Source organism: Alexandromys fortis, unplaced genomic scaffold, assembly GCF_014885135.2.
Source record: "Alexandromys fortis isolate MF-2015 unplaced genomic scaffold, M_Fortis_MF-2015_v1.1 scaffold_77, whole genome shotgun sequence".
Classification (NCBI taxonomy): Eukaryota; Metazoa; Chordata; class Mammalia; order Rodentia; family Cricetidae; genus Alexandromys; species Alexandromys fortis.
The window spans coordinates 2,920,852-2,947,804 of NW_026067967.1; the positions used below are offsets into that span (position 1 = coordinate 2,920,852).

A 26,953-nucleotide genomic window follows, 5' to 3' on the forward strand; every position below is an offset into this window, starting at 1 on the left:
TTTTGCGCACTAAAGGCAGGCGAGAGGTGCTGTGGGCTCTCCGTGCTATGTGAACAACTTCTCTATAAATCTAAAGTTTGCAAAAGATGAAGAACAAGAATGCCGCCGCCTGTTTGGAGTCCCGCAACCAGCATTTGCTACGGCTGACTAGCCTTTAACAGTTGTCTCTTTCAGCTTCAGTTCACCTATTATATGGGAAGAGAATCATCGACATCACTCCGGTAAGGACCTAGATATAATCAGCATTGTGACGGGCACAAATAAGCACTCATTGGTTTAGATTGGGGGGTGCCTCTTTCCCGTTCTTAGTTTCTTTACGGCAACAAAGAATTTTATAAACTAGAAATGCGGGGTTATGTCAAAAGTGGAAAACTAAAACGCCTCATTCAAAGTTTAGATTCAACATAAAGGATCCATTGCTCGAATCTGGAAATGGAAACTGACTTGGGGCTTGGTGTCCTCGCTCTTGTTTTTCTATGTAGCTATTGGGTTACGCCCTAAGAGTAAGTGCAGTGAGAGCATGCAAAATGGTAAGGAGACCCCACGTCCTAGCCCTGGCTGCCCAAACGCCAGACTTAACAAATGTCCATTGTAAGACATTGTGAACATTCCTTCATTTGGGCTGCTCAGAAAAACAAGCCGGCCGAGCGCTGAAAATGGCCTGTGCTTGGCCACTATCCAAAGGCAAATTATTTTAGTACGAAAGTCTAGGGAAAATAACTTAACCACAAGTTATGTGAGCAGGAAAGGAAAAATAACCAAAGAGTAAAGGAAAACATACACTGGCTTTCTCACATATACAAGTCCTTTCTTCTGGGCGCGAAAGTGCAGCACAGATGTGTAACCTGATCTACAAGTTAGACTTGAAATGACAAGGGCAAAGCAAAGAACTCAGAACGTCAGAAATCACCCTGAGCTTTGATAGTAGACTGGAGCAGAAGCCTACGGATGGGCACAGTTGAAACAAACTATTTAATGCCACCAGCCTAGAGGATAGGGCACGTGTGACTTTTCCTGGGGACTCTTTTTTTATTCACCCTGGCGAGAGAAGACAATAACAGACCAAAGAAAGGGTTTGGTGCATGTCCAGCCTGGTGAACCAGCGGGTTTTCTGGCATCACAGGAGCACAAAGTCACATCACCAGAAAACCCCCGCTCCTGCCCAGGGGAGCACTCGTGAGAGCTGCGTTACCGGAGTCCCTTGCACAAGCTTCACACTGCCACACCGAGAAGTCTCCTCTCCCACTGCCGCTCATTCCGATGTCACCTCTGCAAAGGGCCTTGGGAGTATTTTGAGTTTCCTGAGCCTCCTACATCTCTCCATGAGGGAAGGTTTCCATCTGTAGGAAGGAGCTACAACAAAGGATTTAAGCCTCGATCTACTCAAAGGATATAGCGTCACAGGCTATCTAATTAAGATATATCATATATCTCCAGTTTCCTCATTCTAAAAATTCTAGTGACAGCCACATAGCAAGAGCCTACAGAGTTACTACAAAGGTTAAACGAGGTGATACATGTGAAGAATGCCCACGCCAAGCTCGCCTAAAGGGAGCCATGAAGAAACAACAGGGACTGGAGGGATGGCTCAGAGCAATTCTTTCAGGGGACCTGAGTGTAGTACCCAGCGCTACCATCAAAGCAGTTCACAATCACTCCAGGGAATCCAGCTCCAGGGGATCCAATACCCTCTTCTGGCCCCCACAGCTAAGTGCATTACGGTGAAAATGTCTATATGCTGACATACACACACACACTACATTATAAATAAATGACCACCAGCGAAGTCTGACTTATCGCTGACCTGGTTAAAAACATGCCTTCGTCAAATAACTTACTATCTTACTATTTCTATTAGTAGAAAAGTTGATGGACTAATACTGAAGCTGCATGCCGAATTACTACACCGAGGGGCAAACACATGGCGTTGATTAACTTGAGCTTCTTTCTGGCTGCAGAATTTGACCTTTTGGAAGCAGGGAGAAGGAAGGGTGTGGACCGAGCATCACACATTAATTAGGGGCAGCAAATTCATCTTTGGGGTGTGAACCTGTTTAGCTGATGAATGTTCTTCCATGTACGAGAACAGAAAGGATCCATAGCAACAATTCATTTGTCTGGGGAATAAGTTTTTCATAGAAGCACATTTTCTGATATAATTATATAACATCGAGTGCTAAATTTTGATATTTTTGGATAAAAATTGAAAAATACGGCACTTCGTTATCTGTTTCCTGTTCCGGATTACAGACGTCTGTCTTATCTTCCCTTGAGTCAAGAGCCCTGAGCACAGTACCTGGCGCTTGCTGGGCATCCCGTAAAGGCTTTGTTAAAGTGAAGGGAGTGACTCAGATCCCTGACCCTAAGCAGAGGGAATAGATGCGATCAGCCTTATCAGGAGAGTGCAGTCATTGTGCAGAGCGTAATAGCCACGTGTCCTTTCATGCCAGTGAAGTCCTCTGAGGCAATTTGCTCTCATAAAATGGTCTAAGATGTGATTTTAGGTTTCTTTCCAGCTTGCTTATCAAAAAGGCTTCAGCCCTCGTAGCTAGCCATCCTCTGGGGGTTTGCTGTTTTCTAACATGCTGTACCTTGTGATACCAGGAACTTAACTGCTTAGGACCCTATCTAAAAGTAAGAGAGGATATAAGTAAGCATCCGGCAAGGGTGGGCAGAGCTAGATTCTGAACTCAGATCTCTGTGTTGCCACGACTTCTTTAAGGAGAGATGACAGGCACCGCCCACAGTCACCCCCTGCAGAGTTAGTTTCAAGCTACTCATTTACATTAACATATACATTGATTTTTTTTTTTTCTGATCAGAAGTTTTAAATTCCAGCGCTTTGCTAACTATGCCAACCTCTGTGCGCCACAGCCTCAGCTCAAGTGTTTTTACCAGGCTGGCTTCACCCCAGTCTCACAGTGTTTCCCAGTCTAGTGTGAGTTTTCTCGTGCTTGTGATTGGTTAAAAAACACAGCTCTGCCCAAGTTCCTGGAGAGACAGCCTACTTCTAAGCAAAGACTGGGTTGGGACCTCCAGGGGTCAGCTGACATCAGGGAGTTCTTCCAGGTCTTTCAGAGACATGCCCAGACCATAATACTTCTGTGTGGAGTCTAGACCCAAAATTAAAAACAAAACAAAACAACAACAAAAACAACCATCTCCAAATTTCTCCACGATGGTTTTGAGAAAAATTCTTGGCCTATTTAATATATTCATATTCCATCTTGATACAATGTTCTGTGAGGTTAATAGGAAGAGAAATAACCAACACTTTCAGCAATTTCTACCCAGCTCTAAAGTCAATAGAAAGAAATACTGTTATTATTGGCGCAGAATTCGTGACCCTTAGAAACAATGAAGGTTAATTTCACTCTCTTAGAAGAAAACAAAACAAAACAAAAGAAATTACTCAGTGCCTTTGGACTTAGCTAACTTCTAAGTAGAATTCTCTTAGGTAACCTTTGTTAAGTAGATTTTTTTAAACAAAAATGCGGAACTCTGGATTCCTGACACTTGGCCTGGAGCGATCCACAAGGCAGGACTGATTTCATCACTTTGAAAAAAATGTATTTATACTTTTTTCCTTAGAGTCCTTTTATTTATTTATTTATTTATTTCTCAACCACATTCATTGCTGCTTTATTAATAATAGCCACAAACTGGGAGACATCCTAGACGTTCCTCAATGGAAGACTGGATAAAGAAAATGCCGTACATTTACACAATGAAGTACTTACGACTCAGCTGTTAAAAACAGGGACATTATGAAATCTGAAGGCAAATGGATGGAACTAGAAAAAAAAATCATTCTGAATGAGGTAACCCAGATCCAGAAAGACAATATAGTTTATGTTCACTTACATGTGAAAATTAGCCATCAATTAAATAAATGGTTGCCAAGATACAGTCTATAGACCCAGAGAGGTTAGGTGTAAAGGAAGAGTTTAGGATGCACACATGAATCTCCGTGGGAGGGGGAAACAGAACAAACTCTACATGTGGCCCGGGGGTGGGTGAGGGTAGGAGGATAAAGATCAGATCGGGAGGGCGAGAGAAGACAAGGCAGAGGGAGAGAATCCACACACTGGAACTGAGGGGGCATCTGACGGATGATATGGAAACCTAACACAGTGGAAACTTCCTAAAACATATAAACGTGATTCTAATGAGGTCTCCTGATAATGAGGGTACGGCGTCTCAACTGGCCATGTCCTGTTACCAAATCAGGTTTCCAATATTGGGAATGGGTTGCATTCAGTTGAGTTTTTAGCCAAAGGGGTTAACACAAAATCCTCAAAGAACCCAGCCTGTTTCTAAGAAACTAAAGTCCTTTTATTTTTAATATCTATTTATTTATTGCCGGGTTTCTCTGGACAGCCCAGTGGCTAAAATGTTCTATGCTCCTCCCACCACAGCCCCCAACGTGCTGGGATTACAAGTGTGCGCGGCTATGCCTGATGCCTTCAGGGATTTTTAGATGTAGGATCCTCCACTCTCCTTCTCTGTTCTTCCTAGCCTCCCTTCCCTCCTGTCTCTGTGTCCCTTCTCATATAGCAGCTTCCCAACCGGAAGTGTGTTTTTATGAGTAGGACTGTCCTTGAGTCCCAGCTAAAACTCAAGAGGGTGAGTACAGTTTGACAGCACAGGCTGAGAAGGTTCTAGACAAATGGTACTCAGACCATAGCCCTAATCTAGATTAGAAAAATGGACATAGTGGGAAGCTCAGAGGAGACTTGAATTAAAGCAGATTACAATCATATTTGTTCAGTAAATTGGTTTTATGTATGACTACTCAGGTTGGTCTCAAAAGCACAAGTCTCCTGCCTCAGCCTCTAAATTGCCAGGATTACAGTTGTGCAGGCCCCTCACCTCACCTGGGTCTTTACAGGAACTTATAAGGTGGCGCACGCCTTTAATCCCAGCACTCGGGAGGCAGAGGCAGGTGGATCTCTGTGAGTTCGAGACCAGCCTGGTCTACAGAGCTAGTTCCAGGACAGGCTGCAAAGCCACAGAGAAACCCTGTCTCGAAAAAACCAAAAAAAAAAAAAAAAAAAACCAAAAAAAACCCAAACAACAAAAAACAAAACAAACAAACAAACAAAAAATGAATGTTTGAAACAAAAAATGAAATTTCCTTTTTCTCATCACAAAGAACTTTATATTTTTAAAGTTTATAGGAACTCTTTGGATTACATAGTCTAGAGATGCTAGCATTTCAGTTGGGAATAAATTTCACGAACTTGTTGGTAGATTCCTATGTTGTGTGTTGATTTGAATCATCTGAGCTCAAGAAGCCATGCTGTAATTGATTGATTAGTGATGTGTGTGTGGCCAGAGTGTGATAGGGGAGCTGTAGGACCTGTGGAAGGATATGTGATAAAGAACCTGTTACAGGGGTTTCTTATTACTCTGCTCTAAACTACAGATTACTGAAGGAAAGAGCTGAGAAACAGAAACGTTCAGGGCCACCAACAGCGTGCAAAAGTCTGTAACAGAGACAGGATTGAAACTCGGCGGTTCTGGTTTTAGACTGTGCTACCAGTGGGAGTTATTAACAAAGACAGTAATCCTTCCCCACAATAGTAGACAGTTATGACTGTAGAAAGAGTCATGGACCAAACTGCCACACTCAAGAACTTCTTCAAAGTTATAGGATGCATAAAATAAAAGACTGTTTCCACATGATCAGTGTTCTAGAGAGATGAGAGTACCTAATTGTTACTGTGTGGGTCCTTTCAGAGACCTGAGTGATTTCTGATGCCGTTAAGGATGAGGCACTTTTCAGACGTAGTGGTACCTACCTACAATCGCAGCATTTGAGAGAGAGAGCAAGGCAGGATGACCATGAGTTCAAGACCAGTTTGGGCTATGTAGTAATACAACCAAATAGACCAAAACAACAACAACAATAGCCTCAGCAACTGAATTTTTATCAAGAGCTCAGAGGTCTTGATAAAGACCTCTGCTGGAAATGCTTGAGCCAGGGCTTCAATATGCAACCCAACATGGCCAGAACTCACTGTGAAGCTAATACTTGCCTCTGACTTATGATTCTCCTGCCTAGGCTCTCCAAACTGGGCTTGGGTGAGTGCTTTACTATCTGACTGAACAACGTCTACTTCATAAACAGCTTTGAGGCCTCCTCTAGTCTCTCCTCTGATTTAACCGCATTGCTGGCACTGGTATTTTTCAGAACACCAAAGACATCCGGTTCTAGAAAATCACCCAAGACCAGTTTCTCTGGTATGAAAATCTCCCAGGTAGGAAACTTAGCACAGCGCACTTACTAAATAGATTTCATCAGCAGGCCTGAGTTTTCGGGAATGAACGTGATTATATTTGCCGCACTTCTGCCTTCCTATATAACCTTCTGATGTTTTGGTGTGGACTCCTACTCTAGTATCAGCAGAAGAGGGCCAAAAATGGGTCACTCTGAGGATCAGATCTTGGGGTGCCTCATGGCGCTGCTGTGGGATGGCAGCTTTGCCCCAAGAGAAACGGTGACACACAAGGCACACATAACTCAGCAAGTGTCTGGCCTCTGGCAGAGTGACGAGACAGGAGGCAGAAAATGATGAAGGAAGGAGCAAGCACATTGCCCCGAGGTGAGGGAGGGAGTACCATTCCGCTACGTCCAAATTTGCTAGGAGGAATGTTTGCTCTCAGCATTTTAAATGAAGTGTTTCTTTAATATGCTCACTGAAGGAAATAGAAACGCTTGGACAGCATTGGGTACAAAAGGCCCAACAATCACCATTCCTATGCCAAAGTCCTCATTAGACACTAGCAGTCGTTAACCTGAGAAGTAGAGGAATGTTGTTTTTGGAGATGGGGGTTCCCCAATAATGAAGCACAGTGATTTTTTTGATGCAGTGTGACCACCAAATGAGAAGTATAGCTGATCACACTTTCTGGATAAGCGCAAGACCAGAAAAAATGCATTGTTTGTTCAAAGTGCAGAAGACAGTGATGATTGACAAGTCTCACTCACATCATCAGGAAGCTCATTGCCACCAACCTGCAAAGCTCTACTTTGCCAGGTCTCGGCTGGGCAGAACGTCCGACAGACTGCAGTGTGAACCAACTCACAGCTGGGCAGAACACGGCATTGCCATCAGATAGACTGGAGTGTGAACCAACTTTCGGCTGCGCAGAACATGGCGTTTGCGGTCTGACAGACTGGAGTGTGAATCCCGCTTTGACTAGTAACTGCTACCTTAACTTTTCTTTTTTCTTTCTTTCTTTTTTTTTTTTTTTTGCTTTTGCTGATTTTTTTTATGACAAGGGGAGAACAATAATCAGCAAAGAGCAGGCAGTTTACTCAGAAGTCAGCATCCAAGGTGAAAGAATTCTCTGCTGAATTTGACATCACCCCCATCCTCTGATACTCGCCCACTCGCTTCTCAAAGAAGTTTGTCTTTCCTTCTAGTGAAATATTTTCCATGAAGTCAAACGGATTTTCTACTTTGAAAATCTTGCTGAACCCTAGCTCCAGCATAAGCCTGTCCGCCACGAATTCGATGTACTGCTTCATCAGGGTGCAGTTCATCCCGATGAGCTTCACAGGCAGGGCCTCCGTGAGAAACTCCTGCTCTATCCTCACTGCATTGATAATGATTTCTTGTACTCTTTGCTCCGACGGCTTGTGTACCAGGTGCCTGAACATCAGGCAGGCAAAGTCACAGTGTAAACCCTCATCTCTGCTAATAAGCTCGTTGGAAAACGTAAGGCCAGGCATCAGTCCCCGTTTCTTGAGCCAGAATATTGACGCAAAAGAGCCAGAGAAGAAGATCCCTTCCACAGCAGCAAAGGCCACAACTCGTTCTCCATAGGTAGCTTCTTTGTCCCCAATCCAACGCAGGGCCCAGTCGGCCTTCTTTTTCACACAAGGCATTGTCTCAATAGCATTGAAGAGATATTCCCTCTCTTTGGAATCTTTAATGTAAGTGTCGATGAGGAGACTGTACATTTCAGAATGTATGTTTTCCATGGCAATTTGGAAGCCATAGAAACAGCGGGCCTCTGTAACCTGAACTTCTTGGCTAAAGCGCTCCACCAGGTTTTCATTGACAATGCCATCACTGGCCGCAAAGAAAGCCAGGACGTGAGATATAAAATGTCTCTCGTCGGGTTTCAGCGCTTCCCAGTGTTGAATATCCTTGGAGAGGTCGACCTCCTCAGCAGTCCAGAAGGAGGCCTCGGCTTTCTTGTACATCTGCCAGATATCATGGTATTCGATGGGAAAGACCACGAAGCGGCGGGGATTTTCTCTCAGTAAGGGCTCATCCTCAACGCTGAGCTTAGTAGATTCTTTACTTTCCGATTCGGCCGGGTCCAGCAAGATTCTCCTCGCAGCCTTGCTCGCCAGGATGCGGGTCCCGCTGAGACTCGGGGGCGTGTTCTCCTTCTCGGACAGGTGGAGTCGCTTCAGCGGTGACACCTTCAGCTGCTGCTGGTCGGTGATGGTGGCGAGCGGGACGCGGGCGGAGAGCATGGCGAGCGAGGGCGGCGGCCGAGGCGACGGAGAGGGTGGCGGAGTGACTAGAACCCGGAGCACCTACCTTAACTTTTCTATGACAGATCTTGCTTCCGTGCATTTATGAAGAGCCTCCTGTTTGGCAGACCTTGTGGCAGGCTGAGGGGATCCATTAGTCAGCAGGAAGAGGCCCAGTCCTCATCCTCGTCTACCGAGAGACCGAGAGAGACAATGGGCAAGACTCCCAAGGAGAACTGAAAACTGGAGGCAGGATAGTGTCATGGCGAGACGATAGACCCTGCACCAAGAGCGCTTGTTTTCCAGCCGAGTGCTCCCTTGAGTAGATGGTTTCATTTTTATCTTGGTATAAATGTCATCACCTGGAAAGTGAGGCTAGCATCTCACTCTTCCCTGGCTTGTCGTGAAGGCCGAACATTGAAAACTGTGCCAAGTGCCCTGGGATGTGGTTCTTGTCCGCATTTCCATTAACTGTAGCTAACCTAGCAGAGAAACCATCCATAGTACAATAAAGTCAGGATGGAGGGCACTGGTGACATCACGGGTTTCCAGGAAACCGCCTTAAACTAGTTATTGGATCACCTGCTTTTCTCACAAACCCACATCCCTGTCACATGGATTGGTCAGGGCCAGGACCCTGCAAACCAAACTTTTGCTTTGCAGACTGCCTCCCTGTTTAGCTCTGTTGAGATGGACCAACAGAGGGAGGCAGGAGGCAGGCAGCAGGTGGCAGGCGGCAGGCGGCAGGAGGCAAGAGGCATGGGGCACGACTTGTTCCGTTCTACTTCCTGGGTGGTTTCTGTGGTAAGTAAACCTAGGCAGGATTCTTCACCCGGCAGCTGCAGATAGCTACCTTTTGAGGAAGCATTCCAGGAGGGTGCACAATTTTCTTACCATAAAGATGGTTCTAGCCTTTCCCACCTCCGAGATGCTTGTTGCAGGCAGCTGTGTTCTGTTTCCGCAGTTCAGATCCCTTCCCTAGCTTTCCATCTTTTAATAATTCCAATGCTTACTGCCTGGAAATGGCGGCTGCTTCCTACACTTGCCACCTCGTGAAACTTTAGAGCAGGAGGTGGAGGGAGTCACTGAGCTTTTCATCTGAAGGAGCAGAGAGTAAATACTTCCCACTCTGTGGGCCCCATGCTGCCATTGTTGCTATTTTAGCTGACAATCTTTACAAAGATTGCAAAAAAGAACCGATTAAAATGTTCTTAGCTCAGTGGTCCAACAAAAACAGGCCATGAATGGATTTGGTCCACAGTTGGTTCGTCATCATGTTTGTCAACCCTGTTGCATTAGGAGTGGCAGGGCTGCGTCCCCGGCACCCAGCCGCCCGCATGGCTAGGTTATGCCCTGAAATAATTACACGGAAACTGTATTCTTTCAAACACTGCCTGGCCCGGCTAGTTCCAGCTTCTTATTGGCTAGCTCTTACATATTGTTCTAACCCATTTCTAATATTCTGTGTAGCCCACGAGCTGGCTTACCAGGGAGGATCTTAACCTGCGTCTGTCTGGAGCGGGAGAATCATGGCGACTCCTTCACTAAGCTTCTTTTTCCCAGCATTCTCTTCTGTCTACTCCGCCTACCTAATTTTCTGTCCTATGAGGGCCGAGGCAGTTTCTTTATTATTACAAGACCCACCTCCATCACAACCCCAGCTTGGAGTTTTCTTTTTTCTCTTCTATTACCTGTTTAACACCTTTTTAAATAATTTAAAATTTATCAAAGTATTTAAGATGGTGAAAACTCATTATTAAATAACTAAACACATCTTAATAAGCCATCATTATCTCCATTCCTTTGGTTCAGATGACTGGTGTGGTAGTTTCTTTCTCCCTCCTAGGCCCTGGTAGATGTTATAGAGAGCGGAAGGAAAACTGGGCGCTGAGTAGGCAGAGGGCTACTGCAGGTCTCAGAGAGAGGTGGGAGAAGGGTGCTCCAGAAGAAGGACAAAGGTGTGTAAATGCCATCATTGAAAGAGAACGAGGCTCACTGTACAGCTGCTGTGGCGGAGAGGAAGGAACCATGGAGCCCGTGGAAGACCTCAGAGGCCATGCTGGTTTTGTTGTCTACTTTCCAAGTCCGATGGAACGCAGGCTCATGCGTGGGCTTGGAGAATGTCTTCATGAGTGAAATCGAGCGTGGCATGGACTAAGTGGGCTAATGTTTACAAAATGACTTACATGAATCCAACAAACGCTCAACAAATCTCAGCACCCCCACTTCAGAACCCTGGCTCTGAGGACCCTGCAACCAGATCTGCTTGGCTCCGGTGGTGGTCAAGGCTGGAAGGATGCCGTTTCCAAACAGAAAGAGGTCTTCTGCCAATACGCAAATCAATATTAAGTATAATTCTTTTGTTCTTGCATGACTCAACCACAAATATATTTTTTCAGTCAGATTTACGGTGAAATTACCAAAGGTTCTAAGAATTATGTTCATGGCCACTTGGCAAACATATCCTTGGCAGCTTTTTCTGCTGACTGGTGAAGGATTTAGTATCAACCTCAAAATCACAGCCCTTAGGACTCAGCGAGTGTTCCAACATCTCCTCTGACAAGGCAGATTGAGTGTTCAGCAGAGGCGTGGGTGCCTGGAGCACAGAGAGAACGCTTGACGCTGAACCCGGGCCCAGTGGCCTGCAGACTCAGCCAGCTTTCCTGGGAGCCTGAACTACACTGCACAAAAGCATGTTCTTGGTTTTAGATGGGAGAAAATGGTTTCTGGAATGAAAAAACTGAAAATGCCACCTTCTCAGGAATGTTTGTGCCAGTCACCATTTGCTAAGCCATGTGCTGTGCTGCCCAGACAGTGAAGGAGAGTAACAAAAGACCTCCTCCCTGGAGTGTGCAGTTTAATGGTGACGATGACAGATATCTTTGGGTGCCAGAATCTCACTCTGAAGAAACTGACTCTAGTGGGAGAGTTGAGATTTAAGCACATAGAATATTTCCAAGCCAGCATATATATAAGAATGTCCACCTTTTGGCTCCTACGATTATCACCACGGACCATGGCTGTGATGGGCTTCTTCCCGGCCTTAGAGAGCTGTACTGCTGCTTCTGTCACCAACATCCTCCCACTATTGCTGTGCCTCTGGAAACTTCTGGAAACAGCTCCTGAGGCAGCAGCTCCTAGAGTGGATCCGGGCCCACAGACTGAGATACAATGCCTGTTCTAAGCAGCCCTTCTCGACTCTGCAGTTCCGGCTACACATTTGAACCACTCGGCAAGCTGAAATACTGATGCCCAGGCCACATTCAGACCAATAATCAGAATCTCTGGAGTGACAGATGAAACTAGTATTTCAAGAAAACCTAGCGATAATTTAAAAAAAAAATGATCACTAAAGCAAAGTTGAGGTGGAGAGCCTGTGTTCTACGATGCATCTGACTTGATATTGCAGAATATTTGAAGACATTGCTCTATCTTCCCGTACTTCATAAGGACGACTGTTGAATTTGGTAATCCTCCTGTCCTGGTCACCTGAGTATGAGAATTGTAGGTATGTTTTACCGTCAAGATCACAGGTGTGTGCACCCATCAGGGTCACAGGTGTGTACACCCATCAGGATCACAGGTGTGTACACCCATCAGGGTCACAGGTGTGTGCACCCATCAGGGTCACAGGTGTGTGCACCCATCAGGGTCACAGCGATGTGCAACCATTAGGATCACAGGTGTGTGCTACCATCAGGATTACAGATGTGTGCTACCGTCAGTATTACAGGTGTGTGCCATCACCAGGACCACAGGTGTGTCTCGCCATCCGGGTTACAGCTACCATGCTAGTTTCAGGGTCTGTGTACAGTCTTTCCTGGAAGCTCTTAATGTTTCTGTGCTGGGTCACCTGTCCAGGCATCGTATTCCATCTTAGGAAATGGTTGAGGGAACCAAGTTAGGAAATGGATTTGCAGACTTATGCAAGCCCCTCCGATGTAAGTAAGGGAGGGGACCGAATTCTGCAGTCTCTTGCCTTAGTGCCGTTCATCTACTTTCGGGCAAGTATAACCTCACACAGAGAGGAGCTTTCAGGTATCATTTTCTCTGCCCTTGACAAATAGGGGATGAAAAAGCCAAAAGATGACAGAGCCGACTGTGGCCTCCATCTGATAATCCAGTGAACTTCACTAATGGTTTGTCTTTGGGGAAACTGGAGCCACCCTATCTCTCTCACCAGGTCATGAGAATGTCTAGGGTCCCGAGTTCATGTCCTTTGTCGTAGCACTTGGAGCGGCTGGGGCGTGTATTCCCAGGGGCATGGTTCTGTCTGTGGGGCTTCAAAACACATTTCAGGAGAAAGGCAGAGTTCGCATTCACCTGTTTGTTTTCTTAAAGAAGCTTTTCAATTAAAAGCAACAAATACTGAAGCAGTCTTTTCAGTTCAAGAAAGGAGGCTGACTAAATATCAAATTTTAGACCAGACCCTCCCGTTTCCCCCATGGGTAGAGATGCCAAATTCCTATTACCTGAAATTTATCCTGGTTACAACATCTTTCATCGTTTGAGGCGTAGGAATGCAAAAAGAGACCCGCTTAAGGTTATACTTGCTGATAGAATGCCAGCCGTCTTAGTTAGATTTCCCAGTGCTGTGACAAGACATTGACCTGAAGCCATTTGGGCGGAAATGATCTATTTGGCTTACACGTCTCCATCATAGTCCATCGTGAAGGGAAGCCAGGGCAGGTGCTGAAGCAGAGGCCCTGGAGGAACACTACTTAGTAGCTTGCTAAACTTGGTTTTGTATACAACCCAAGACCACTGATCAGGGATGATAACCACCCACAGTGGGCTTCCATATCTGTCAAGAAAATGCCCCACCCTCTTGTCTATAGGCCAATGTAATGGAGCCAATACCTCCACCGAAAGCCTCTCTTCTCAACTAACTCTATGCTTGTTTCAAGTTGGCAGAAATCAGTCAGCTACTAGCCTTCAAATATAAGCACAAACGGTACTATCTTGGTTATCTTTGTATTCCAAAGGTGGCGTCCAGGAGTCAGGATTGGCCTTTAAGTCACAGGCCCGGGACCTTCAAGGTCGTGAGCCCTGCAGTCATTTTGACCTAGTGAGTTAGCCTCAGAGTTACCCTGCCTCCCTGCTGGCTAGGCTTCATCACCCACCCAGTACCGCCAGTTGTCTCCTAACAAGTTTTGCCGCGTGAAAAGTCACGGCTGAAATTAGATGTGAATAACGAAGTGGGTTTTAACTGCTAAGTTTTAATTCTGCTAAGCCTGAACCATGACCGTGGGGTAGTAAGAAGCATTTAAGAAGAAACGGAGCCTGACAAACTGAGTCTAAGATGCTTCAGCACCAGAATCAAAGGCACCTCAGGCTCTGCTGACACCGGCTTGCCACCGACAATAAAGCCTGGAATTCTAAACTGAGGATTTCACAGCCTTTAGGTGTCCTAATGGGAGTTCCTGGTCATGTTGTTAGTATACCAGACGGAGGCTGGAGCCTCCTCTACCGCCAAGAAACAGGAAAGGGAAACTGGTGGGCACATGGCTTCCTCTCAGGAGGGCCTGGCTGACACCACTTTGCTAGGAATGTTTTGCAAAGACAGATGCACTTGGAAGGCTTGGGCCACCCACCAGTGAAATATCCAGGGCCTGAGGGAGGCAGCTCAGTGGCTTTTGTTTATATTATCCTCTTGTCTCTCATAACATCGTGGGTTGTGTTGTCTCAGAGGCAGATCATTGGGGATGTCTTCCTGGGCCATTCTGGCCTCTGTGGACAGAGGTTTTGTTTCTCTTTGTGGTGCTGGTGATCAAGCCAGGGCTTCTGTATGCTACAGTGCCAGCCTCAGTAACACTCTCCCTCCCTCCTTCCCTCCCTTCCTCCCTCCCTGCCTCCCTTGCTCCCCCCTCTTGTTCTCTGTTATGTGCTCATGCTTGTGTGCACATACACGAATGTGGGTATTGGTACATGTGTGCACATTTGTGTGGAGACCAGACGTGGATGTTGGATGCAAGCGAGACTCCTCATGCTGCTGCTGCTGCTGCTGCTTCTTCTTCTTCTTCTTCTTCTTCTTCTTCTTCTTCTTCTTCTTCTTCTTCTTCTTCTTCTTCTTCTTCTTCCTCCTCCTCCTCCTCCTCCTCCTCCTCCTCCTCCTCCTCCTCCTCCTCTTCCTCCTCCNTTCCTCCTCCTCCTCCTCCTCCTCCTCCTCCTCCTCCTCCTCCTCCTCTTCCTCCTCCTCCTCCTCCTCCTTCTTTTTGACAAGATTTCTCACTGAACCTGGAGCTCACTGATTTAGGTAGACTGCCTGGCCAGTGAGCTCCAGGAATCCACCACCCCCAGCAGCCAGCAGGAAGCTTATAGAAGCGAGCCACTACACCCGGCTTATTTTGAGAAACACAAGTTGAACACCGCATACACGTTTTCCAGAGCAGCACAGTTTTAGATTAAAAAACCAAGCCCCCTGCAGTGTTTGCCTCAGACAAGTTCCAAACGCCAAGAAACACCAACAGGACGAAACACATTTATGGAATCAGCCCGTGGCCTGGAGGAAACACACCCCTTGGCATCTTCCTTGAATGTCCACCTGCAGTGTTTCTCCGCAGAAACTGCTGTTTTGGGAATATCCATGTATGAGGTGTGAGTCACGCTGGAGACCCAAGCCAGGATAGTCAATGGCTGAAAGTCTTGCTTCTTAGAGCCGCATAGGTCAGTGGGAAGCTATGCAGGTAAACACGCTTGAGCTGTTAATCATGCTGATAGGAGCCACCCCGGACCTGGGAAAGAGTGAGCCAGAGTCTGCAGACAGCTGGAAGGTGGTGTGGAAATCTCATTGCCAGCACACGCAGCAGGGAGGGTAGAAAGGCGTGAGCAAGACAGAAGCGGGGGTGAAGGACTAAGTCAGCAGAGCACCCCAGGGTTAGAGCCTTGAGGTTCTGGACCATCAGAGGTAGGAGGACAGTGGGATTTGGCATGAGGATGATATACGCCAAATTGCAGGGTTGGGCTGAACAAAATCTTTTAAAAGTCAGTTTGAAAACTGTGGTCCTGCAGCTTGGCTTGGGGAGAATAAACAATCTGCTAAAGGTCATGGCGGAACCAGGATTTGAACCCCGTGATTTCCAGTTCTGACGTCCAGCTTTCCGGTCTCCGTGCTCCCCCAAATTCCTCTCTTCCCACGTTAATATCTCGGTGGCACGTAGCTCCTTAACAGGGACCCACAACTTAGAGACACAGGTGAGGGTTTTCCTACACTAATGTCAGTCCACTTAGGAAACTGCCTTCAGCCTGTGAGCATTGAAACAGGGTGAGCGACCAGAACCACACTCACAACAGGGAAACTGTAGAACACAGCCACACTCACAACAGAGAAACAGACCAGAGCCACGCTCACAACAGGGAAACAGACCAGCCACGCTCACAACAGAGAAGTCATAAAACAGAGATCCCCACTCACAAGAGCCATAGACCATGAGGAAAGTTAGCTCCCTCAACCAGTTGTAAATTCAAATCTTCTTGCTAAACTCCTCAAAAAGCTCCAGCACCTTCCCCAACCTACCAAATCAGAGTCTTGTTTTCAGACAGTGGTTCTTAATCTTCAACACAGTTCCTCAAGTGGGGGTGACTCCCAACCATAAAATGATTTTCATTGCTAGTTCTTAACTCTAATTTTGCTACTGTAATGAATCATAATGTAAATATCTGTTATGCATGATGGTCTTAGGGGACCCCTGTGACAGGGGTTGAGAGTCACGTGTTGGGAACCACTGTTTGCAGAGCTTCTTTGTGAATTCTGGACCTCATGGCAAAATACTGCAATCTGAGAGAGCTTTTGTGATCGCCGGTACTACTGCTAACCACGGGCGCTGCACTCCCCACTGGTTGCGTGTTCTGTGAGAGAGCTAGTAACTGTGTCATCATCTCTTTATCACAGAATATCGAAGATGAAGATGGAGGCCCAGAGAGGCTAAGGACGCGCCCATAGCCATACTGTGGGCTGTTGTTCACGCTCAGACGCACTGCTGATTCTACAGCCACAGTAGGATGGACTGAGTAGCTGGGAAAGTGACGTGTTTAGAAGATGCCGGGAGAAAAGGCATCCGTGCTCTCCTGGGACAGCGTCAACACTTCAACCTCACACGTTGCTTGGGAAGCAATGAGAGACTGACTAAGGCCAGAAGCAAATGGAGGCGCTAGGAGGTCAGCTCGGCTGATGTGTGGAGCTGAGTAGCAGTCTTCGCTGGGCTGTATACCGCAGCTTGCTTCCCTGGGCTTGTGTCTGCCGGGGCCTCATACGAGAGCCAGGCAGAGGCATTGAAAGGGTTTCCTGGAAAGCACAGGGACTTGGGAGTTGGTCCTCAGGCCCTCACTTCTCCTGCTTTCTGTCAGTCAGTCTTTACGTTTATAAATAACGAGTTTCCATACACCCCATAGTTGGAAGGCTGAGGCTCCTTCCAACACCATAGGCATCGATTCTATAGCCACACACTGGACAGCCGGCCAAAACTATGACAATCTCACATTGACTCTGACGAGGGCCCTGAGGTATTCACAGAACGGCCATGCTGGGCCTTGGGTAGTAGGGAAACTGGCTGACCCAGGTGGTGAGTGACAGGAAAGGCCAAAGCTTCCGTCAGGATCACCTGAGTGGCTGTGGATAAACACGGGGCATTGCTTCTCACACAGTGCAGACCACAGGTCATGACTGTATCGGCAGGAAACATATGGGAAGGAAGGGTTGTAAGAATTCCTCTCCCCCAGCCCTCCTATTCATGAGTCAGCCACCGCAGCAGAGCCGCATTTTGTCACTCTCCTCTGAAGCACCCCGCAGCTCCAGATACCAGGGACACAGTCAGGATGTCGAGGGTTCCCACAGGAAAATGCTGTGTGCGTCTGCTGTGTGCTTCAGTGCTGGCCACTAAGTCCCCACCAAGCCTGGCTGAGCGTTTGCTTTCTTACTTTCTGACCACAGACGCTTCCCCAAAGACATTTAAAACCACTTCATCATCTCCATTCAGCTTACGGTCTCACCAGGGGGATGGCACCAAGGACGCAGCACAGCAAAAGCTAGACATTTTGTTACTTCCGGTACATGAGATGCTGACCTGGGATCTTGGAGAGGATTCAGGTCATTTAATTCTTCCAGTGACTCCAATATTGATCTTGTTTTGTAGGTTAAGAAGTTGAGCATAGCATGCTTACAGAATTTTCCCAAGCACTCATTGTTTGGCAGGAGAAGGCCAGAATTTGAACCTACAGCAAGGCTTGTGCTAGGGCCTTCTGGTTAATGCCGTATGCTATCATAGCATTAAAACACTAGGCAGTAACAACACGGGGAAGGAATATAATAAGAGAAATGAGAGGGTACAGGCAGCATTGAGAATGCTGAGATTTAGGGGATTGTAGTGATGGAGAAGGAGTCTACAGAGGTGTCTGGCCTGCAGACCAAAATTATTCCTGAACCCAAGATTATTCCTGAACCCAGGGGTGAGAGAGGGCAGTGCTTAGGGGACCCAGAGGGTAAGACTATGTCTGTCTGTTGCAGTCACTCAGGGGTTCATGAATTGAATGTGTTTACCAGGAGCTGTAGGACTTCCTAAGCACCAGGGGGTGTAGTTCTTGGGGTCCTTAGAAAGGAAGACTATATCAGGGTAAAAACAAAAAAGCATAGACTCGATAGTGAGGGGTCATGCTTTCTTCAGTTGCAGGCCAAAGGAAACAGCCAGAGAGCCAGGCCGGAGAAGTCTGATGAAAGACTCTCGGCAGCCTACAATGAAAACAGACTAAGATACAAAACAGGCAGTAGTTGTGACTCTTCCAAAGAGCACAGTATGTAACAGAGAAAAGCCTTTGGAAGCTGTCTCAGGGTAGGGCACGGGGCCTGACTGGTATAGGAAGAGAGAAGCAAGTAGCAAGGCCAGGGTGTGGGACTTACAGGCAGTTCACAGACACATGAACTGTGATAGATGTACCCTGGGGAGGCAGGTTTTGACAGGATGTTGGGACAGAGACCGTGTGGGCGCGCAGAAAGTATAGGAGTCATAAGCACAGAGGTGCCCATCCGGTTGGGTTGGAAAAGAGGCTGGCAGGAGGCAGATTATACTTTTACAGAGTTTAGGAGCCTTGGCCTTGGAACAGACACCAGTGATGAGCCAGATAAGGTGGGCTTCACACAGGCTGTCGGGACCCAATGGAACGGCCTGAGGCCATCACACAGAAGGAAGCCATGACGTCATGAGGACACCTAAGCAGTAATTCTTCACTCTAGAAACGATCATGCAGCTTTCTCTTTCTTGTGTGGTTGTGAATGGTATTCAGAGGAGACGGGTGAGGAGCACAGACCCTGGAGCCTGAGCGCTCCAATATGAGCCCCTGCTGGGCAGCCGCGCTTGAACAACTTTCTCCAACTCTCTGGGCCTTAACTTCAAGATAGGGACGATAATAGCACAAAATGATCGGGGGTTGTGAAATGCTAACACGCACACAAAACTCGGGGTGGTGCTTGGAACACAGGAAGCCGTACAGCACGACGCAGTGTCGTGAATGCCCATGCGCACGATGCGTTCTGTCGTCAAGCCGTGCTCACGAGCTCGCATTTCCCATCTACCACAGCGATGGGTGGAGCTGCACGTCCACTGTCTAGGCTGGGAAGTCTAAGCGCCACACAGTTAAGCAGTTGGCCTACATTTGGTGGCATAGCTGGGAAGAGAGCAGGCCACTGGATCTCTGACCCCTCGTTACCTTTGGAGGATGGGCAGGAGGAGAAGGAACGGCTTGCTCTGGTACTCCTGGCATATTGTTAGATCGGTCCCTACATCCTGCTCCCAATGTACTCCCTCATATCAAAAGCCATCTTGGGCATGAAGAATGAAGGAGGGAAATAAGAGGAGGAAAAAAAAAAGCAGGATAAAGAGATATAATGTGAAAGAGATGGATGTTTCCACTACCCCAAGAAGAATGGTGGCTCTTATTCAAATCTTCCTCGACTGGGACCTGGATTTATGGAGGCAAAGCCCAGGGTCCCTGCCTCACTACCAGCCCTGTCAGGATGGTCTTGTCGCTTCCAACCTGCCAGCATCCCGAGCAGCTCCCAGGCTCCCAGACTCCGTGCTGACATCCTGAGAGCGAGGATCCCGCCAGGTAAGGGACACATGCCCCTGGGGACCACATCTAAAACCTTTGGCCTCTCCTTCTAATTAGTTCACAAACCATAGGATGCTCTGTCTTACTCCACGCTCCACTTACCTGCCTCACAACAGAGCTGTGCACTTTGGTTTAAAATTAACTTACTTTGCCCTCTAAAATAAATAAACCACCTGCCAAGCAAAGGGTGTCTGGGAGTGTTTTACTCCTGTGCCCTGGGCATTGTCTACCACACAGAGCCAGAGTTAGAGAGGATCCCGTTCCCACGCTGGGAAATGGTTCTGGGTCTTTTGTTTGCTTCCTCTATTTTGTTTCTTATTCTGAAGAAGAAAAAAAAAAGAGATAGCAACTGGTTTGTCTATTGTCTTCTTGGGGAACGTCTCCTAGGTCCCTTTGAACATAACACTCCTAGCTGACTCTTGGAGAAGAAGCTTATATTATGGTTGCTGATAAGGGACAATAAAAGTTCATTTAGGCAGAATTCTCCATTTTTATTGACTTGCAGTCATGAGACAAAAACTATCAAAACCCAAGGAACCTCAAATGACCATTTATGAGGGGGCAAGATAGTATTGCTGGCTCTGGATGTCACCAGGCACTGTTAAAAAAAATTAGAAACGTCCCATGGAGTTTGGAGCATTGTAGGTTACTTTAACGTGTCCCCAAAGCTATGAAACCATGGCGACAGATCCTATAATCCACTTTTAACCTACAGCTTTACCCCTCTGCCCTCTCATTAACATAATGAAGACAAATACCACCACGCTAAAGATGTTTAAGGCGGAATATCTATAGTCCTCAAATTCACCTGCTGCACCCTGATTTTTTATGTGATGGCATTTGGAAACAGGGTTTTGGGGTGATAATGGAGCTAAGATGAAGGCAGGTTTTGCTTTGGGATTTGTATCCTTACAAGGTGATGGAGTTCTCTGAACATCTTTACATACCAGAGGAAGGTCACGTGAGGACATAGTGAGAGGGATCTAGGAGGAGGACCCTCGCTCACACTCAGCCACACAGACACCCTGATCCCACACGCCAGTCTGTTGTTTTGCCCACCAAGGCTGTGGCCCCATATTCTTATTATAGTAGTTGAATCGAGACACAAGAACCTGTGTTGCTGGCCAAAATGTGTCATTTGCTGAAGAAGGTGGATGATGCTATGCTCAGCCAGAAACAAGGATTCATTTACTGAGGCTGAAAGTGGGCACAGTCTGCTAATTGGCAGAGCTTGGAACTGGAACTCTGGTCTTTGGCTTGATAATTTCTCTCCCTGGGTCTTCCGGATCTGTCTTGCCATAAATGGTCTTGTATGTGGGGAATGCTTGGAGCTACAATACGCACGGTGTCAGACATGGATGGCAAAGACCAGTTGGGAACCTGGGACCCTGAGGGCCCGGAACTCAAGCATCTGAGGGTGGGTGGAATGGGTTGAGCTTCGTGGCTGGGGCTTATGATGCCTGATCTGAGACTTACAGGGTTAAAAATCTCTGTACCACCTAGGAACACATTACTTCTCTGCATCTCAGGGGAGTATTTAACCTGTAACATGGGAGCAATTATTGCATATTCCCCTTGTGGATTTTATAAGCTGTAAAGCGAGATAACATCTGTGAAGTGCTTTTAGGGCACTGTGCGGCTCCAAGTAAACACTTATAAAGAGAAGGACCAAGGTCATGGCCTCGATCGGGGTAGCAGAGCCTTGCCTGACCACACTGCCAGTGCTGATCACAGACGTCACTCCAGTGAAAGCCCAGTGTGACAACAGCCCCCACACCCGGAGACGCCTGCAACAGCCACGATTCCCTACCTCCTGTGAGGTTTCAGAAAGGGAAACTGCGGCTCAGAGAGGATATTGTTAAGTAGAATATGCACACATTTTGAACTCAGAGCTATTTGTCTGTACTTTGGCATTTCTGTTTGCTGTGTATGTACGGTCTTGGGAAAGTTAAGTTTACTTTTCAGATCCTGAACCTTTTCATCCTAAAAAAGAAAAATTGAAATGGCAAATGACTGCCTTAAAAGGGGATTAGGTGAAAAAGACGGCAGGAAGGTGTTCCTAAGAATGTTAATTTATATTTTCCTTTAATTACTCTTCCCGTAAGCTACGTAGACGTTGGTAAATGGTAGAGTGGAGTCTAACAACGAGGCTGTTAGAGAAACCAGAGGAGTGGTTTTCAGAGAGAGGGAGAAGCTTGTCCTCAATATATGGAAGGAGGAAAGAAGTAGGAAATGGGGTAGAAACAAAAATGGAAAGTCAACCCTGGCGTCTCTATCTAGAACCTCCAATCGGTTTCAAGACTGACAGAGGGTGGTGGTGTATAGAATGAGAATCTCCACAGGGACATTTAGGGAGGCCTCATTATTTCATCTACAAGCTCGTACAGTCTGCTATGAGCGTGAAGCCATTGCCCAGATCTGTAGGGCTGCAAAATGCCATAGAAATGGCACTCTCTTTAGGGCATAAGACAAAAATAAAGAAAAAATGCTTCTCAGAAGTGCGATAAGGGTGACTGGAGTGGGATGCACGTGGATACAAAGTGCAAAACCCCAGGTATTTGATCCGGGGCTGTCAGCTTAAGAGAAGGAAGGAGATGAAAGAAACTATGAGTTTGGTGCGCTCAAGAGCTAGGAATCCACAGAGATGTCAGCTAGATTGCGCCTCCGCTTCAGACGAGCCATGGATGGTGTCGAGGGCTCTGACTTTTGTAGTATAGGAGAAAGAGAGTCACAGAAACCTTTCTTAGAAGGTGAGGTGGGGGGGGTCATGTTTTTAAGATCATATCTGGTAGAGCACCCTCTAACCGGAAGTTGCTAGAGGTAAGTAGAAGTTGAGCCTGGAGTGGGAGAAACTGGAGACAGGGAAGTGAATATGAAGAATTTGGAAACGCCCACCGGAAGGAAGGAGAGGGTTCCGAACCTTCCTAGGCAAGCACTAAGCAGGGAGTCTGATGATACCAGAGGCTGGGCTCAAGATGCAGAGATGGTAGTGAATTCATGTGTGAATGCGTGAACACATACAGGTGTGCACAGGTGTGAACACATGCACAGAACCTGCTAATTCACTCTGCGTCGACTGTGACGCCGTGGTCTGTGTCCTGACAGGAGCCTCCCTGGCCTGGCTCCGGCTTCCAACAGATGGTCTCTTAGGTATGTCGTGTCCTCTTGTTCCTCTGACGCAGCAAACCCAAGTGGCTTGGCATTTCCAGGGTAACGTCAAACCCAGAGCTAGAGGTGATGAAGTATTCATAGCCTGCAAGGTGGTGCCCCTGGGAACTTCCTCTTCCTCCCGAACACTGTAAGTGTCGGCTGTGTGGCTTTGCCTAGACCCAGGCAGCACAGCCAGGGGCAGGAAGCTTGGGTGCAGGACAACTGTGTTCCCTTCTGTAAACAGACTTCTAAATTAACACGTGAAAGGAAATTAGCGTTTACTGTGGATTTTTTTTTTAAAAGAAAAAAAAAAAGAAAGAACGGTGATGATTCACAGCACACATCGCAAGGAATAAAAACAAGTTAAATGTTTATGGCTTTATTTTATTTTGAAACTGTTCTTCAAAAAAGGACAGAAATGCTTGGAATGATGGGGAGAACTCATGTAGGGCAGACTGCCTCTGACTTACAGTGCAGCTGCTCAGTTGGATCGCTGATTGTCCAGGCTCCGCCTCCTGGGTGCTAGGACTACAGGCCGGTGGTACTGTGGATTAAAGCCAGGATCTTATGCGTGCTAGGCAAGCATCCTACCCACCCTGCTACTTTCCTAACTCAGAGTTCCCGAAACTCTTACTAATACAATGTCAGTCTTTGTAAAAGGACCAGAGGTTAAATCAGACTCATTGGGAGCCCGCCATCCTTTAGATGCCTTGAGTGAGCATTTCAGACAGATGTTACTACTTTAGGAGGCTGGGGTTGTCCAACTTCTTCACAGACAAAAAAGTTTGGACAGGACCGATCAGGTAGCTCTTCCCAAGCCCACAGAGCCAGGATGTAGCATGTCAGGATACAAGCCCAAAACCCCTGGATTTCACAGCAAGGGCAGCCTCCCTTGCTTAGTCCACTTCACTCCATTAGAATATGAGAGGCTGTGCTCCCAAACAAGGCCCGAAAGCCCCCCAGGAAGTCGCTAGCAGAGTGCACTCCCTATCTCTAAGAGGACATTACATTGAAAGGAGCCTTGGCAATGACTAGCCTGTCACCAGCAAGCGATGTCCCCAGGTGAGCCTGAGAGTCAGCCCGCTCATCCATAGTTAGTGTTTTCTTTCTCTACTGCTTAGCACTGTGTCTCGGAGGTCAGCTGCTTCCTATAGAAGTCTGTTGCTATTGTTTTCTTAATCATAAAATTCCCATTCTTGCTGAGCCTGAAAGAGTGCTGAAGAATGAAGGAAGACCTTTCCTTTAGCAGTGGAAACACTTGGGCCGAGTCTCCCTAGATATATCAGGAGAAGAAATAAGAAATGATCCAACCGCAGCAGAGTGCTTCTATTTATAATCAGTGCTCGGTGTCTTGAAGCACGAAGCTCCCACCCAAGTACTTATCCCAAGGATAAACATGTCCCCACAGGTTGTTGTTCTCCCGCTGGCCTGAAATATACATCTCAGCATCTGAATCTGGACTGTAAGGGATACCTGCACAGCAAAGGCTCAGGGACCCTGGGGAGGAGCCTGTCCTGAAAACTGAATCTGAGCTTTTGGCCGGTCTGCACTCAAGTGAATGTCCTTTCAAAGGAGCAAGTGACTTACAGTCTCATTTATGTGAGTCTTGATGATTCTGAGCAGAAATCTATTGTTTTCTTTAAATCGAGAGTCTAAAGGGATTCAAAATGAAGCTCCACACTTAGGCAGGAGGCTTCATGAAAAGAAACCAGGATATTTCTCTCCCTAAGTAGGCAATAAACAGTTTCTCAGTTTTACATAGCTCTAATCGCTACAGCACCAGGGTAGTCCAGGGCAGCTTGCAGTTAGTGGATGTAGAGGAAATTGATGGAGCTGACCTGATTCTAATCAGAATTCCCCTCTAGATTTGTGACCAGAATATGGATTTGGGCAGAAAGAGTGGGTGGGGCCAGAATTGACCTGAAGCCTCAGGCCCAGCCTCTGACAAGAACAGGTTTCCAACAAGGTTTCCATCATGCCCTCGCTAGCAAGAGATGGGCAGGGTTAACTACAATCACCCGACAGGTCCTTGCTGGAGGAAAAAGGGACAGCAGTCAGGTCGTGTGATAGCCCTCCAGGGCTCAGTCCGATTCCCTCTAGGTTGTCTCCTGGTTCAGAGGAGAATTTATGCTTGGTGACGTCCTGGAGCATGTTGGATTCTAATGTAAGAGGCAACCAGAGTGGATGGAGGAGAGAGGCCAGGGAGCTTTACCCCAGTTAATGCTGTTCCACACTGACTGTGCAGGCTGCAATCTCTCTCTCTCTCTCTCTCTCTCTCTCTCTCTCTCTCTCTCTCTCTCTCTCTCTCTCTCTCTCTCTCTCTCTGCGCGTGTGTGTGCACGTGCTTGTGTGTGTGTGTGTGTTTAAAGAAGCTGTCTTATGCTCCTGCAGGGTCAAGATGCACTGAAGTAACAAACTCACATTCATACTCCACAGTCCCTTGCTCTGACCCTGGTCGGCTGCAGGTCTCACACCTCGTTCTTATCCCTCTTCCTCTCTCACTGTCGGACATGCTCTACCTTCAGTTATGCCTCCAGTAACATGCAGCCCAATGCTTCTTAGCTTATACCACTGACACGCCTTTTTGCTCAGCTTCTTTTCTTGTCTCCACCAGTGACGAATAGTCCCAGATACATCATTCCCTCTCCCCCAGTCCCAGGATCTCATCTCCGGGATGGTACCCCTTTTCTCAGCTTCCCGTTGGGAAACATGGTAATTTTCTAGCTCCCCAGAGATAGGGGTCATCATATTAACAATTAGGGCATTCGTAAGGCACACGTAATGACCCATTCTCTATTTTATTGGTGTCAATGGAAACAGATGTGGAAAATACATAGAATGCACGATGACATATGCCTATAATCACAGAACCTGGAAAGCTGAGACAGGAGGATAGAGAGTTGAGGCTAGCTTGAGTTACACAGTGAGGCCACAACTTTCCATCCTCAATGTGTGCACACATTCATATATATATATATATACATACATATATATACATATATATATATATGTTTATATGCACACACACAAATAGGGAGGGAAAGAGAGCACAATTTTTAGTAATCTTGATGCAATTTTCTGGACGAAATACTATGTCCTTGCATCAAGTAGAAAATATGAAAGTAAAAGAAAATTTTTATTTTGACTCTCCTGATAAGAAAACAATAGTAAAACCAATGAAGTAGTGTAGACCATTATAAAAGAGAATTATGACACAAAAATAAAGGGGACTGCTATGGAGAAGGTTATTTAACAAAAATATTAGCATAGCATCTCTTTCTGAGTGGGCTGATGGAAACTCCACTTCCCAGGCAAACGATAAAAGCAGCATTTCCCCATGTACAGAATGAACCCTCGGGTTCTTCACATCTGCAGACCGTCAGCTAAATGGAAGCAAACACGTTTACAGATTCCCTTATTCGAAGCCACAATGCCATGAAATGTTTATAGTGTTAGATTCCATTATAAAATGTTCTTTTGAAGAGGGTATGAATTAAAGTCAACCACAACAGTCTTATTCTACAATGAGTTACACACTATCAAAGACTTTGGAACCCGTGGTGTTTTTAAAATCAAAGATCTTGTGCAATTGCAAGCTTGTAAGACTAAAACACCAGAGTATTTTATTCTGGGAATTGTTTCATCGCTGAACTTTCTGTATTGTCTAGGCACAGTGGTTTAGAAACATACCATGTGACACACAACCTTTTCTAGATAATACCAAAAAATGCATGAAAAACAGACATGGGATCTCTATTGCTTGTTCTCTTAAAATTTGACTTACAAAAGATCTTTAAACAGTCTTTTACTTAGGCAAATAGCTGATACTTGGTCGAAGTCGCCAAGAACATCATTCCTGCAAGCTTCTGACTTTCTATTTTTGTTCTCCAGGAACCATGGTTCATAAAGACAAACTAGAACTTGGCAGAGAGAAAGGCAAGCTAAACTTCAACCCGATGGAGAATGTGGCAACACTTTGCCTGTGGAGGCCTAAATTTGTGAAAGGTTCATATTACATGAGCCCTAAGTCCTTTTATTATACCCAAGTCCTCTGAAAAAATAGAGAAAAGTTGTGGAGGGGGGACTGCACTTTTAGTTATGAACATTCTTTCCATTTTCTTTTGTCTCTGTGTACATGCATGTGGGTCTCTCTCTCTCTCTCTTTCTCTCTCTCTCTCTCTCTCTCTCTCTCTCTCTCTCTCTCTC

The 26,953-nt window shown here is 46.5% G+C and overlaps 2 protein-coding genes across 3 annotated transcripts in view; both read right to left on the minus strand.

Moving 5' to 3' along the window:
• Nucleotides 1-26,953, minus strand: part of Me3 (malic enzyme 3) — a 140,682-nt gene that overhangs the window by 100,076 nt on the left and 13,653 nt on the right. The gene's annotated exons all lie outside the window — the stretch shown is intronic.
• Nucleotides 7,266-8,549, minus strand: LOC126508957 (ribonucleoside-diphosphate reductase subunit M2-like). The gene has a single exon (XM_050154477.1). It carries the CDS (start codon nt 8,495-8,497, stop codon nt 7,325-7,327), a length of 1,173 nt encoding a protein of 390 aa, XP_050010434.1. The 5' UTR covers nt 8,498-8,549; the 3' UTR covers nt 7,266-7,324.